The sequence below is a fragment of the Onychostoma macrolepis genome, chromosome 06 (genome assembly GCF_012432095.1).
Source record: "Onychostoma macrolepis isolate SWU-2019 chromosome 06, ASM1243209v1, whole genome shotgun sequence".
Lineage (NCBI taxonomy): Eukaryota > Metazoa > Chordata > Actinopteri > Cypriniformes > Cyprinidae > Onychostoma > Onychostoma macrolepis.
In genome coordinates, this window is record NC_081160.1 from 17831241 (window position 1) to 17847687 (window position 16447).

Genomic DNA, 16447 nt, shown 5'->3' on the forward strand with positions numbered 1-16447 from the left:
TGGGAGTGGGACGTTTTTTAAATTTGAATAAAATGAACACTAAAAGACTTTCAAATCACATGAGCCAATATTTTATTCACAATAGAACGTATAGAGAACATAAATGTTTAAACGGAAAAAATGTTACACTTTTATCCACTAAATGAGCTCATTTCAAATTTGATGCCTGCTACAGGTCTCAAAAAATTTGGCACAGGGGCAACAAAGGGCTGAAAAAGCAAGAAATTTGGAAAATATTCAGATGGGAGAACATCTAGCAACTAATTAAGTTAATTGACATCAGGGCCCGTATTCTTAAAGATTCTAAGAATCCTTTTAGAGAGCTCCTAATATAGCTTAAAAATTTCTAACTAGGAGTCTTGATTGTGATTCAAAAAGTGATTCAGGACCAATCTGAGAGTAACTCTGAGCAAGGAAAACGCAAAAACTTTTATCTTATTGAGGAGGCGGGGCTGACCCCGTTGCTAGCTATGACACAGTCTTTTGAAGATTGTGATTGGTTAGTTGTCCAAGAAGGAAATAAAAGAGCGCTTTTAAGAGTAGGGTTTATTATAAGCCTTCACTTTGAAATTACAGGCGTAATTTTTCCTGTTTTACCGTACTCTCTCTCTCTCTCTCTCTCTCTCACACACACACACACACACACACACACACACACACATTATATATGAATATATATTCTTTATTTTTTATTTACCGTGCTGTCATACTTAACGTATTTTATAGGAAATGAACAGCGACACAATGAGGTTCTGAAAGTGCTGTAACAGACCCAAATCATCGCTGCTGCAGAGTTGCATTTTTCCAGTTGCCAAATATGTTAATGTAGTCAATGTAGTGATTACGTCCATTTCTGGCGCTATGGCATTTCTGTGCGGTGTCAGAGATGTTAGCGTGTCTCTAATAAGATCGCTCACAAACATTCCTGCACGATCTAATGTGTAGTGTCTTATTAACTCACTGTCATGCATTGTGTGCAACACATCTCTTCTCCCTCTTCATGTTTAGTCCATTTTCTCCACTGCTAAAGAAACTCTTAAGCCTCTTAAAAGTCCTCGTCCGTACTCCTAACAATTTTGGACCTTAAGACCTCTTTTAAGGGTTAAGATGCTTTCTGAATTACTTTTTTCTTTACTAGGATCTTTTCTTTAATTTTAAGAGGAAACACCCACATTTCTAAGAATTTTCTTAGAATATTGTTACTAGGAGCAACTCTTAGCGCTAAGATTTTTCATGAATACGGGCCCTGGTCTGTAACATGATTAGCTGTAACATGATTAGCCTTGTGTATTTCAGCAGGACAATGCAAAACCACATACTGCAGCTATTACAACAACATGGCTTCGTATTAGAAGAGTCCGGGTGCTGAATTGGCCTGCCTGCAATCCAGATCTTTCACCTATAGAGAACATTTGGCGCATTATTAAACGAAAAATACGTCAAAGACGACCACAAACTCTTCAGCAGCTGGAAACCTATTTCAGGCAAGAATGGGACCAAATTCCAACACCAAAACTCCAGAAACTCATAACCTTGATGCCCAGATGTCTTCAAACTGTTTCAAGAAGAGGAGATGCTACATCATGTTAAACATGCCCCCGTCCCAACTATTTTGAGACCTGTAGCAGGCATCAAATTTGAAATGAGCTCATTTTGTGCATAAAATTGTAAAATTTCTCAGTTTAAACATTTGTTAGGTTATCTATGTTCTATTGTGAATAAAATATTGGCTCATGTGATTTGAAATTCTTTTAATTTTCAATTTATTCAAATGTAAAAAATGTCCCAACATTCCCAACGGAATTCGGGTTATATAAGTATAGGATATATGAGTATATGAGTAACAGAACTGAAAGTAACATACAGGATAAAATTAGTAAATACATATAATCTAGCCACATGGAGTACATGCTAATATTATGAGAAAATACCAAAGATTTGTATTTTTAAAATAAACAAGTAACATCTAAGAAATAATTTAGGTAACAGGACAGTATATTTATAATGACGCTCCCAGCCACCGTTACAATATCATCAAATATACAGAAAAAAAAAATAAGACCACATGCTTTCATTGCCTTCAGAAGATCCAGATGTTGCAATATTATGTTGAAAATGTGTCTTGCGGAATTTTCCCAGTTTTTTAGAGGGGGAAATGTTTTAGGGTAACAGGACTGAGTGAAAACCTGGGGACACGGCTAAAATGTGTATTTTATCCAAAATATTATACATTTATTTTGAAATAACTGTATTTAAAGCACAAATTGGGATATGGAGGTACACAAAAATAAAAATGATTTCTGAAGGATTTTAAACATATTTCATGTTAAAATGTAGCGTTAGACACTGCTATATTTTCAGTGTTTTAGGTAGTTTTTAATATTTTTTTAAATTATAGATTTTAAATTTGCAGTTAGATTAATGTTCAGGACACTTTGCTTAATAATAAAATGTATTTTATAGTTACTTTTTATGCATGTTTGCACCTATAATGTCCTGGGGACAGAAATGGCACCCATTCGGTGGAATGGCCCATTGTATGGACCAAAAAAAAAAAAAACTTTATGATGCACAAAAGAAAGAAAGTCATACAAGTGAAGGTGAGTAAATGATTACAAAATGTATATTTTTGTTCAGAGAAATACAAGAAAGCCATTTTAATTAACTGGATAATGGTTCAGGCTAATATGAGTACAGTGCTATATCAGCTCCAGTTCACACAGTTTTAGTATATTTACTAATATATTAGTATATTTACTATAGTTTATTAATACATTTCTCAGAATTCCACAGATTTTTCCCAAACTGAAGCAGAAAAAGTGTAAAATATCTGTAGATTCCATTTGGGTCTGTCAATAAGGTTATAAGAAAGGCAAATGCTATTTGCGTCAAATGAAAGTAGTGGTAGATACTGTTTGAATCAAGTATAAATATCAACAAAGAGTGGCAGCTGCTATTTAAGTGTAAATTAAACTAATATGCTATTTATACTAAAGGAAAAATGTCTGAGTAATGATGGGTGGAGTTAGTGAGAAGAAAAAGCCTGTCAATAAAGTTGGCTTTTTGTACTCTGTGTAAATACATTATTAATGCCCATTAACTAAGTTTTTGATGCTTACAGATATTTTTAAAGGAGTCTTTTGGCTTACCTCCACTGCTGCCTTAGCTCGCTCAAACTCTTCCTCCAGAGACTGGTTTCTGGACAGGAGTGTGCTACCCCACCTTTGGTCTTTGCTCAAACGGCCCTGTCAGACACATGCACACAGAGCAGGAGTCAGAGAGAACGTGCTCAGCCATCTCTCAGTCACTCTGACAGGAGAAAAGGCCCTGCCCTTGCCAACCCCTGAAGCCAGAGGCAAGGAGAAATGCCAGCATTAGCAGCACAGGGTCTTCTTGTTTTTTTTCATTCCCTCTCTTTCTTTCTCACTTTCACTCCCTTTTGAGGTCCTGCTGTCCACACCTAATGTTCTCACACTCAAAATGGCTCAGGACTGGATTGTCATGCACAGCGCGCTGCCCTCACACATTTTTCTCAGTATGCAAATCTGAAAATAGCATGGCAGGAGACCTTTGCTCAGCATGAATCGTCAAATATGCACCAGTTTCAACATTGTACACCTGAAGACATGCTTCACATGCGGCAAAGCCATTCATTTTGACTAAACTGCTGTGTGTGTAAACCACACAGCAACAGAAAACAAGCTTACTGCAAAATAAAACAACAGTAAGATCTCAAGGGTTTTATTTTCTCAGAGTCATAGGCTTCATCTGGATGGGTTTCAAATTTAGAGGGTGACATATGGGCATAACAAACAATAGGAGCCTTTTGTTTACATTTGCTGATGGCTTAAGATGCTATAAACTACCACACTATTTTTGTTAAAGGAATAGATCATCCACAAATGAAAATTTGCTGAAAATGTACCCACCCTCCAGCCATCCAAGATGTAGATGAGTTTGTTTCCTGGTCAAAATAGATGTATAAATAAATAAGTTAGCATTACTCTCTTGCTCACCAATGGATCCTCTGCAGTGAATGGGTGCCGTCAGAATGAGAGTTCAAACTGTTAATCAAAGCATCACAATAATCCACAAGTAATCCACACGACTCAAGTTCATCAATTAAAGTGTCTTTTAAAGTGAAAAGCTTTATCATTAGGAAGTTTTTAGCTTCAAAGCATTGCGTCCAGCTAAAATACCTCTATCCACGTTCTTGCTTTATTCAGTAAAAATGTTGTGTTGTCTGAATTAGCAGTGAAATATGCACAAAGTGAAAAAACAGTGAAAAACAGTCCAAAACAGTAAATAAATAGGTTGGTCATTTGGATTACTTGTGGATTGTTGTGATGTTTTGAACTCTCATTCTGACGGCACCCATTTGCTGCAGAGGATCCATTGGTGAGCAAGTGATGTAATGCTAAATTTCTCCAAATCTGTTTTGGTGAAGAAACAAAAGTCTATATCCTGGATGGCCTAAGGGTGACTAAATTCTGAGCAAGTTTTCATTTTTAGATGAACCATTCCTTCAACTAGGTTATTGCTAGGGCTGTCAATCGATTAAAATGGTTAATCAAACTAATTGCCAATTAATTCATTGCATTTAATATTTCAGTGTATCTTCCATCTAGCTGTCTTTAAAGTGGTTCAATAGTAGAAAAATTCCTTATTACAAAATTAATGTACTGGCCAGGGGGCATGATTAATTGTGCTACTTTTTAACTGCATTAAAAAATCACACTAAATGCACATACAAAATTGACAGCCCTAGTTGTTGCATTTACATTGATAATAATGTTATGTTTTTGGTGCTCCTTAAATTTTAAAGTTGCTTGTCATTTTAATGAATAATGTAATCATAGAGTTACCCTTTAAAATTCACCCTCTGTATGTAGCTTTGTATCTTGTTCTTAGGTCATTCTAAATGTCAAGTGCTGAGCTATCAATGGAAAACTTCCATTTCCCCAATTCAATTCTCAGCATAACAAAGCCTTCCAGGCAGACTGAATCAAAGGAATAGGATGAAGTATTTGCCACCTGCCTCATTGGATATTAATCAATTACCAAGGTTACCAAGTTAAACGGATTTCATACAGGAGGCTATAATGGAGGCCTCAAAAAGGACAATTGGTCTTGCTTCATTGTGCTGGTGCAGCTCTGTATAATTACATTTAATGTGCCCTGTCAGACCTCGTGTCAGGGCAACAATTACCTTTAACATTACACATTCCATTTCCACTGCCACTCATGGCCGGAAGACAATTTGAGCTTGATGTTTTTAGAACCATGCAGTTCACATATACTGATTGCTCCATCATGACTAGTCTTAACAAGTGTAAGACAAATGAATCTGTACTCCATATGTAAGGTTTAGGTATATAAGGGTCAATGACATATAAGAGTGTAAAGAAACATTAATCATTGTTCTTTTTAAAATATGAGTTTTTAAGTTTTAAAATAAAATTTCAATGTGAAAAGTATTTTAAAACAAATATTATGAATTATTAATTAATAACTCTACCATTCAAAAGTTTGGGGTCAGTAAGATTTTTTCTTTAATTTTTTCTTTTCTGTCTTTTTTTTTTTTTTGAAAATTAATACTTTTATTAATTCTCAGACTGGATAATGCCTGCTTTGCCATCACAGTAATAATTTCCATTTTTAAACATATTAAAATAGAAAGCAGTTATTTTAAATTTTAATAATATTTACCAATATTACTGTTAGTGTTTTACTGTATTTTTGATCAATTAAATGTAGCCTGGGTGAGCATATGAGACAAAAACATTTTAAAAATCTTACCGACACCAAACGTTTGAACAATAGTGTATTGATACATTTTTGGAGAGTCACACCACATGACATTTTATAACCTGACTATAAACGTGATGAGCAAATCAAAGGCACTAGAGGAGACACTGCACACCCACTGCTGGACACCATATATCTGGTGTAATTTCATTTATGCTTTTCCAATAGCAAACTTGAGGAATATTATACAACCTCCTGTGTTCATATTGACCAGTGGCTGGTCAATAATTAATTTAATAATTATCTAATCATGATAGATAGCAATACAACAGACCTGCATGCTTCACTGAGGGGAGAAGCGTGTAACATTTGTACCCTGTAGCACCACAAGAAATTTGAAAATCCTTGCAAACTGTGACCTGCCGTGAGGACGTCACTTGAGTTCATTACTTGCCATGAATTATTGGTAAAATGGTTTGGTCTTTTTTGTACTGAATTTGTGGTGATGCTGTTGCCATGGTGCAAATGCATAGACCATTCAGCGATTCATACAAAGAGTGCACAGAGAGGCTTACATGTCTTCCACTAACATATTGCCTGTTGAGCTGAAAATAAAGAATTCTAGATGTTAGCACAGAATGTTCCACAATGTACTGCGTGGCTAAAAAAACAAACCATTCACAGGTTAAAGTGTATGGACTTACAGTAATATGATAAAACTACAACGAGTGGGACATGTGGGAAATAACATGAAAGTCACTGACACATGTGCACAGATGATCATGACTCATAAAAAGAGTGATAAGTGTTGCTCGGTGTTGCACTTACTTGAGTTACTGGCACGGCTTCCGCTTCTACTTTATTATTGACCTCCAGGGAATTCCTGGGGGCAGTGTCTAGCTGAGTTTTGCAATCCATAGACCTGAGGTTATATCATAAGAAATTGATGTGAAAAAAGGTATTCATATCTTTTAGATATCCAGAAAGTGTGTGTTTTCATACTAATTTTTAGAACAGCGACTTACCACACAAATTCACCAGAATTTTTTGATGAACGTCTTCTCTCAAGTTTCCACTTTCTGCTACCATTTCGCTCCGGGTGTGGGTTGAGTTCTTCCCATTTGTCCAAAGAAGATGGAACTGCTACTGTAAACAAAATGAGGCCATGTTGTTTGACAGAGATATATTATCATACTGCAACCCAAGTAAAACACAAGCAACACCACAGTTTGAAGAATATGCAGTATACACACGTATTGAAGAGGGCAACTACATAACGATATGCAAACCTGTAATGTTCTTCTTATTAAAAAAGTACTTTCCGTTACAGAACTTGTTCAGTTAATGTAATGAAAAACACAGTTTCATTTGTGTAAACATCTGATTTCCCTTGGCTGATTTGCAAGAGTGCTTCTCAGTTTAACAGCCTTTCACTTTAGCTGACACTTAATACCTGAGTCCAATGAAATCTTTTCAGGTGTGCGGGAACAGGGTATACTCTGTTCAACATCCACTTGGATCAGCTCTGTTTCATCGGGCTTCTTCCTGTACGGTGTGCCCTTAGAAGAAAGAGGGCTCTTCCTGTCTTTGCTGTGTCTTCTCTCACCAGGCTCACTCAGATCCAGCAGGTCCAGAGAGGAGGACAGTACTGGACATAGGAAGCAAAATAAACAAACAAATAAAATTAAATTAAAAAATACCCACTTTTGTTTGTCTTGTCCCTCCAGAGGTTTCAGTGGTTATGAAAATGTGGGATACATCTCCTGGCCAATGCCAAGTTTTAAGTATAATCTATGTTATAAGTTATGAGGGTCTCAAATTGAGTGAAGGTTGGCAGCTCATTTCACCACAGAAGAAATCAACAATATGTATGCCTCATTGTCAAGGAACTTCCATGCGCCATTTGCTTACTGACTGTAAATAGCGGGATAGAACAAACGCTTAAAGGGATAGTTCACCCAGAAAATCAGTTAATAACTTAATCGATTAAAGACAGAAATTCTGTCATTAATTACTCACCCTCGTGTCACCCTTAAGGCCTTCGTTCATCTTTGGAACACAAATTAAGATATTTTTGATGAAATCTGAGAGCTCTCTGACCCTGCATAGACAGCAACACAACTACAACGTTCAACGTCCAGAAAGGTAGTAAGGACATCGTTAAAATAGTCCATGTGACATCAATGGCTTAATCTTAAGGGTTAGTTCACCCAAAAATGAAAATAAGCCCATGATTTACTCACCCTCAAGGCATCCTAAATGTATATGACTTTCTTCTTTCAGACGAATCCAATCAGAGTAATATTAAAAAATGTCCTGGCTCTTCCAAGTTTTATAATGGCAGTGGGTGGGTGTTTTTGTTCAACGGTCAAAAAGAAGTCCAATAAAGCACATCCATCCATAATAAAACATGCCTCACATGGCTCCTTGGGGTGAATAAAGGTCTCCTGTAGCGAATCGATGCGTTTTTTTTGTAAGAAAAATATACATATTTAAACCGTTTTCACTATCTTGCACTAACTGTCGTACGCGGAAGATCGTTCTGGGCGTATGACGTATGACGTATGCATAGCGCATGCACCGGTGAGAATATGCCAGTCTCGCGAGTTTCCTTACTTTAGCAAAGGAAAACCAGTCTCCTCTTGGCTTATATCGAAATCTTCTGACATTTTTCTTTTCAAATCCTCGTTTTGCACTTCTAATTCGAGACCGGTGTTTTGTTTTGCCCTCTCCTCTGCGCTTCTGCGTTCGTCACTTCTCATTGGTGCATACGCTACGCATACGTCCTACGTCATCCGCCAGAAAGACACTCTCTCGTGAACGTGCGTACAACAGTTAGTGGAAGTTACAGATTACTGAATGCACTATATTGTACTTCTTTTGGACTGCTGAACGAAAACATCCACCCACTGCCATTATAAAGCTTGGAAGAACCAGAACATTTTTTAATATAACTCCGACTGGATTCGTCTGAAAGAAGAAAGTCATATACACCTAGGATGCCTTGAGGGTGAGTAAATCATGGGCTACATTCATTAATACATTCAAAATCATTAATTTTATGAAGCTACAAGAATACATTTTGTGCATGTTCTGATGTTCAACCTGGATGTGCTGTGTCTTGTTTGCAAGTAGAGGAATGCACACATGCATATGTACTCTCGTGAATGGAGGTCGAAGACTGACACGGAAGAGAAGAAATTATTGCATAAAGTCATTATTTTTGTTTTCTATGTGCACAAAAAGTATTATCATAGCTTCATAACATTAAGGCCCCTTTTACACTAGTGCGTTTTTGTTTTAAAACACATAACTTTTGTTACGGATACACCTATCGTTTACACTACTCCGGCTTTTTCAAGGTCGAAAATGGAGACTTTTGAAAAAGCATGAGAAACCAGTTTTAGTTTGAAAACTCCGGGGTAGCGTTTCAGTGTAAACGGACCAAAACGTTACATTCTCTCTGCGTATCCTTGACGACCGTGTAAACAATAACAGAACGCTCTGTATTGTACCCATAGAGACGTATGGGTAGATTCCCCATTCGACCGCTCCAAGCACGCAGATGCGGCCGCGATCTAAATAATAGGGATCTACCTATACATATCTATGGTCGTACCTGCATGAATGGTCACGTGACATGCGTTTTCGGTTGTGTAGTGTAAACGGAGATCGTTTCTGAAACGCAGCGGAAACGCCAGTGTAAACGCTGATTGTTTTCATTCTAAAACGCCATTTTAAAACGAAAACGCACTAGTGTAAACAGGGCCTAAGGTTGAACCTTTGATGTCACATGGACTATTTTAACGAAGTCCTTACTACCTTTCTGGGCCTTGAACGTGGTAGTTGTGTTGCTGTCTATGCTTTCAGCGCATCAGTCATAGTTGTCAGGAAAGTGAAAAAACAAATATACAGTTTGACCAATTCATACGTCATCAATAGCTGTTCACTTTTGTGATTTAGTACAACTGCATTTACACCAGAAATGAACTGTACCAGAGTTTGCATGAATCATACCCCAGACCACTCATTTTAGACTTGTACGGTTCACAGGTGCGTATCCGAGTTCAGAAAACAATGTTCACATTTTCCAAACGAACTGAACTCTGACATCAGTCAAACCCGGGTGTGCACCAACAGTGCTAGTGTGAAAGCATCAACATCCTCTCATCCCTTATCCATCTCTTGTGTCTTCAACGGATTAAAAAACATTAACCTTTGGGAGCTACCATCATGAACTGATGTGAGCTCGCAAGTTTTTGCTCAGTTTCAAATTAGCACTTAAGCCAAAAGACCAGAGTTTAAAGGAAAGAAAAAACACAGAATAACACATCCTAGCTTAGTTATTGCTCTAGGCACTTATCTACCTGCGTGGTCACAGCAATAAAAGACAGCAGGCAGTTCCGACAGCTCAGGGGCCAGTGTCAAATAATCTTTGATGTTGCATGTTCCTCTCCAAGAGAACAAAGAGCGTTTGATATAGTGTGTGTATATATATATACACTTCATCAAGAACACTCTCTACAGAACACTGTGCTCTGCTGCAGAGGATGAAGGTTTGAGAAGAATGTGTTCATTCAATATTCAGAGGGAATGTAGTCAGCTTTCTGATTAGGTGAGATTAAAGCATAAAACTTTTAGATGGTTGAACCCCCCTTATACGTGAACTTTAAGAACAGACACTCTGGACATATTCTACGGCTTCTACCCCCTTCCTGTTCCCTTCTGGCTTGCAGAACAGAGGTCTTCATAACCACATGGTAGACAAAATATCCATGCGGGTCAGTACTGCAGATGCCAACATTGAGGATGCTTGATCCAAGCCCTGAGTGCTTGACAGCACACCTTCTGAAATCTGGCACAAACATCAGAGCTGAAACCAGGTTACCACCACATGCTTTTGTCTCTGCCGACCACACAAAGACCAGCCTGGACGCCAAATACCTCTCAAGACTTTGAGATTTTCTAAAGCCCTTTACTTTAAACCAAGCTTACAGTGCATTAACCTCAGATATCAATGTAATCAAGAAGTTTCACAATCATTGCATTCACATGAACAATAAAACATTGATAACTGGGTCAATGACAGAAAAGGAATGATGTTTAAGAAGTTATAAAATTAATAACTAATTTGATCAAATGTTCTAGAAATGCACACTTTGCATTCATGTTTGTTTTGAAAAACGTTTATATATTTAATAATAAATAATAAAATATTTTTTCTTTCACCTTGAAGACGTGTTTATTTTTGAATAAATGAACAGACAGGGAAAAATCGAAGGTAATGTTGACTCAACTATCAAAAATCTCATTCTAAAAATATCAAAAAATATTTAAAACTCAAAACCCATCATAAAAAAACTGGCAAACAGACGAAAACTATGTTAACATGACATTTTAAAATCATCTACCTTTTCTCTGGTTTTGATGTCAAAATGATAAAGCAGATAAACATTTGCGCATAGAATAAGCTGACAAGCCACTGGTAAATGTGGTACTGAAATTGTTATAATGAGTAAAAATATATCTAGATTTAGGTTTTTACACGATCCTACACATTGTTGGCTTATTATTATTATTTAATTCAATGACTTCACAGTTTGTACTCTGTTTGTAGATGCTTAAGATGTAGAAATGAACGTTTTGTGGTTTAACATACGTCTTGCTTTGAATCTCATAAGTTGTCTTAAAGAAAGAAGCACAGGAGTCCTGACGCTTTGATAATACAATAGTCTAAAGATTCTGAAACCAAAGCAAGTCGTGATTTTTTTATTACTAAAATGAAAAATGAATCAAAAGCTCACTCGGGAGAATCTGCCAGAGAATAATAATTGAATTCAGAAGCGTTCCTTCTAAAGATTACGGCAGTTCCCATTAAAGACCTGAATATAAATTTCTATAATCAGCTCCATTCCTTTTACAGACACTGTTTTAAAAAAGCCTGGTGTTCCTCTAATCATTTAAATTCTTCTTACATTTTTAGTTTAAGAATTTAGTATAATTAAGCATAAATGTATACAATCATATTAATAAACATTACGCAAAAAATATTTAGAGTGGTACCAACAAGAAACTATGACTTCAATGCAGTGTTTACTTGGAAATTGACTCTGGCTTCACATTTCATGTCAGGCATACTCAACTGCACATAGATCAATAACTGACGCTTTTACTATTTGTTTGACAGACTGAAAATCTTTCATACTGTGAAGTAAGTATTTTGTGACATTTTGATTGCAGAAAGTTCTGCCTGGTAAATTCTGAACCTCAGTTCACATTATGTTCAAAGGCACAGTAATTAACACACTGCTGCTTTATTACAAGCAATCGAAAGATCCTCCAAATATAATCTGTTGGTAAATAGAATATGCTGTTTTCCACAATCAGAAAGTAAACAAGAAACTCTATAGGGAGTAGGAGTGATTGTTTTAATTGCTTTGTGGTGTAGACAAGTGAGTGTGCGAGTGAAATAAATACAGTTTTAGTTGCTTAGCCTCTCAGTGTGAATTTCACGTAATGCAGCTGCTATGCAGTAAGAGGCCACTTACTTTCTCATTTAGTAATGTGTCTGTCTGCTCTGCGAATCAGTGGTGAAGACGTAAGTAATACAGATGACATTTGTGAGGAATTAAGTAGGTAGAAACTTAAGAATGAGCAATATTTGGTGTTAGCAGCCACCATTGACATTTGCCATATTACTGTAATATTGACTCAAAAATATTACAGATTTATCTTTAATGTTGAATTTTGATTGGTTTGTTAAGGCATCAGTTTGCATGCCTTTTGTTTCATTAATGTACTTATGTTAAGTAAATGTCTTGATTGAATTGAAAATTACCTATTTAGATTAATAAACGGTTAATTTTAAAGTCATTCAACTCAGCAGCCATCTTCGTAATGCCATCAGGCATGCAAGTACATCTATTTGAATTTCAATCAGGAATAAAAATTGAACAAAACTGGTATCATAAACTGTGCTATTTTAGTTCAAATCATGCACAAAAACAGTATTTTTAGGCTGGGCCATTTCTAGTTTCCATTAAGTGTTACAGTTTCTCCTATTCGCTTTTGAACAAGCATGCATGCTGAGAAATGACTGGACAACTATTTTTTTTTTCTTTTCATTGTAGGCCTACACTATCATTCAAAGGTTTGGGTTGGTAGGATTTCTAAAATGTTTTTGAAAGTCTCTAATGCTCGCCCAAACATTTATCTGATCAGTAAAAAGTAATGTTGTGAAATATTATTACAAATTAAACCAACTGTTTTTATTTTAAGGTATTTTAAAATGTATATTATTTGTGTGATGTCAAAGCTGAATTTTAGCAGTCTTCAGTGTCACATGATCCTTCACAAATCATTGTAAAATGGTAGTTCAGTGCTCAAGAAAAACATATTATTACTAACACAGTTAATATTTTTCTAATAAAACCATGCACAGAACTGCACTTATTCAAAAAATGTAGCATTCATTGAGTTTTTTTGTTTTTTGCAATGTAAAAGTCCTCACTATACTTTTTGATCAATTAAATTAATATTTGCTGAATAAAAGCATTAATTTAAATAAACAAAACCCTACTGACCACAAACTTTTGAATGTTAGTATAAAAGCTCAAATTCAATTCGTCTACTATACTTGTTTTTGGTTCTTAAAATCAAATCCTATTGTAAATGAAAAGATGTTGAAACGTCAGAATTATAGTATAATAGTACAGTGTAGTGGAGCATAGTACAGTGCAGAAGCAGAATAGTTGAGGAAGTATGGGAAGGTCGGTATCTGTGGTACCTGCTGTGTTGGAGGTTACTGGGCGGGCAGCTCCATCACACTTGGTCTCGCAAAGGAAATCATCGATGGAAGGGCTCAGCAAGGGACGGCTCTCTTGTTGCTCACTCACCAGCTGAAAAAATCAAGCAGAAGAGTGTGATGAGATCTACATTAATGCACTTGGCCTCCTGTTCTCCTATTGCTTTAGTTGCAGCCAGGCAGCCTCCATTGCACCATGACATCTCTGCATGTGACTGGTAACACTGGTAGTCACCACCCTTTCAGCTGCTGCCTATTTACAGGACTGAGATGACAATTCTCACCTTGCCCCCCTCTCGCAAACGTCCCAAGCCTGAGGATGTTTCTCCCTCCTTTTCTCACTTAAACAGAGGGAAAGCAGCCCAGTAAAATCACAAATAGTATGTGTCGTGCTTGTTTTTCCATTTCAGAGAACATAATTGTGTATGGAAGTAATTATGACAAGGTGTGAGGCTGTCTTTATAAAGCCCCTCATTGGTGCACTATGTGTACTATGTGACAGAATGTGTGTATGTTCTCTTGAGAGACTGGCATAGAGGTGGCCCTGTGTCTAACAGAATGGAAAAAACACATCAATCATCATCTGGTTGTTCTCATAGTGTTCATTCAGCCATGTCACAGTCTCATCGGAGGAGAGCACTTTTGTGGGCAGTGCATGGCTACAGCAAATCTGCATTTTCAGCCATAACTACATCTCTTTTGAAAATGTAATCCTTTAGTGAAAAGATTAAAGGGATGCTTGATGCTTAATCTGTCTTCTCAACGTGGTTAAAATCATTAATTTCTTACTACATATCGCACATACTAAAATAAAGGCAAGTGTATTTGTAAGTCCATATAAGGGTGGCATTAGAATCTTTAGGATTAAGTTCTAGTCAAATTTTTCTCTGTTGTAGTAAAATTTTATTGTCTAAAGTGGGACCATATAGTGACCTGAGAAACAGGTGAATCAATTAATTTGATTTTATAATCTCCATGTTTATATTATTTAAGGCATAAAAACTGATCACACCAGCTGAGGCAAACATTTTTAACTGTATATATCTCCTTCTCCCTTCTCTCTCTTTTTTCAGATTTGCTTATGCGACTGGAAGCAGCTAGCTACCAAGCTAACGCTTGCTAATGTGTGAATAAGTAGCTACTTAGAATTGATGTATGTGAATATATGTGAATATATTATTTTGCTCAGTGCTAATTTGATACCTGGGTTTCTGTCTGTAAGGTCGTTTTTAAAAGTCGCATGGTTATGGTCATATCCACCAGTAACAACACGCTGGGGGTAAATGTGATGTTTGTATTGAGTGCTTTGAAGGTCAAAAGTTACTAAACACGCTGTGAACGAATGTAGCGGGATAGATACAGAGTTAATGAGTAGACACTATTCATTTTTGTGTCCATACATTTGCTAATAAGCTTGCAAAGGTACACTACCTTTCGAAAGTTTGGGGCCAGTAAAATTGTCAAAAATACAGTAAAAACAGTATTACTGTGAAGTATTATTAGATTTTTAAATAAGTGTTTTCTATTTTTAATATATTTTAAAATTTAATTTATTTCTTTGATGTCAAAGCTGAATTTTCAGTTATTACACTAGTTATCAGTATTACATGACCCTTCAGAAATCAGAAATGCTATTTGGAATAGCATTTTAGCTATTTTTTAATTACTTATTATTGTTGAAAATGGTTCTTCTGCATATAATTTTTGTGGAAACAGTGGTGCATTTTTTTCCAGATTTTTTGATGAATAGAAATGTCAAAATAACAGCATTATTTTTAACATTATAAATGTTTATACCATCATTTTTCTTTAAATGCATCCTAGCTGAACAAAAGGGTCTCACTTTATATTAGGTGGCCTTAACTACTATGTACTTACATTTAAATGAATCATTTGGTACAATGCACTTATTGTGTACATACATGTTTTTACATTGTACTTATATTTTTTAAATACCTATATGTAGTTACATCTGTAATTAATTTCTGTAATTACATTTATAGTTACACTGTTGACCCATCCCTCACACCTTAACCCACCCTTAAACCTACCCATACCACCAAACCTGTCCCTAACCTTACCCGTATCCCACCTCAATAGCAGCAGTAGTGTTTTGCAATACAATATGAACACAATAAGTACATTGTACTTATTTTTTGATGCAAGTACATAGTAGTTAAGGCCACCTAAAATAAAGTGTGACCAATAAAATAATTAATTTTACTGACCCAAACTTTTGAACAGTATTGTATATGTAGCTTGCAGTGAAGAATTATGTTGTAGATATGAAATTGAACTGATGAAAGTATCTGTAACCCAAAGTTGTATTGACTCTACACAAATGTACTCAAGAAAATATAAATACGCTGCTTTGAAAGTCACCTGCATTTATTAATACTTTGAAGCTGTTTTTGCGAACAAATTCCCCTGGGTGAGAATCCCCTCTGTGACCCAGTATGGATGAAAGGCTAGAACACCCCTGGTTTACATGTTGCTGACATTTGTTTCCTGCAAACAGTGCAAAGATACTTATTACAGGGCTGTGTCATCAGAACGCTGCTGGTTGTAAAACAGGACACATGTAATTTCACGTCACATTCACATATCCTCTATACGGGCTTAACAACAACAGGCCCTTCAAGCAACGCTGCTTAAATTAATGGACTGTTGCATGTTTATCATTTAAAGCAAATTGATTAAAAACTCTGACCTTATCAAGACTAGCTTAATTGAGGGCTGCTGCATTTCCCCTCGAATGTCTTTTTAATTTGTCCGGGGCTTAAATAAGACCACAGAGATAAACGTCCAGCAGGAATTAATTTAGAGATGGACATAGAAAAAAAAAAAATTCATTAATAATAATGAAAAAATGGATTATACGTCTCTAAGCAAAAA

The 16447-nt window shown here is 36.1% G+C and overlaps 1 protein-coding gene across 4 annotated transcripts in view; it reads right to left on the bottom strand.

Moving 5' to 3' along the window:
• pex5la (peroxisomal biogenesis factor 5-like a) overlaps nt 1–16447 on the bottom strand; it is an 81122-nt gene that overhangs the window by 21314 nt on the left and 43361 nt on the right. For 2 of the 4 annotated variants that reach the window (XM_058778932.1, XM_058778928.1), the window contains 6 exons: nt 13535–13646; nt 7202–7396; nt 6774–6894; nt 6577–6670; nt 6324–6353; nt 3150–3245 (listed from right to left, as the gene is read on the bottom strand). In XM_058778932.1, the coding sequence (XP_058634915.1) occupies nt 3150–3245; nt 6324–6353; nt 6577–6670; nt 6774–6894; nt 7202–7396; nt 13535–13646 (648 nt within the window). The remainder of the gene's footprint in view (nt 1–3149; nt 3246–6323; nt 6354–6576; nt 6671–6773; nt 6895–7201; nt 7397–13534; nt 13647–16447) is intronic. The other 2 variants (XM_058778929.1, XM_058778930.1) reach the window with 2 other exon arrangements.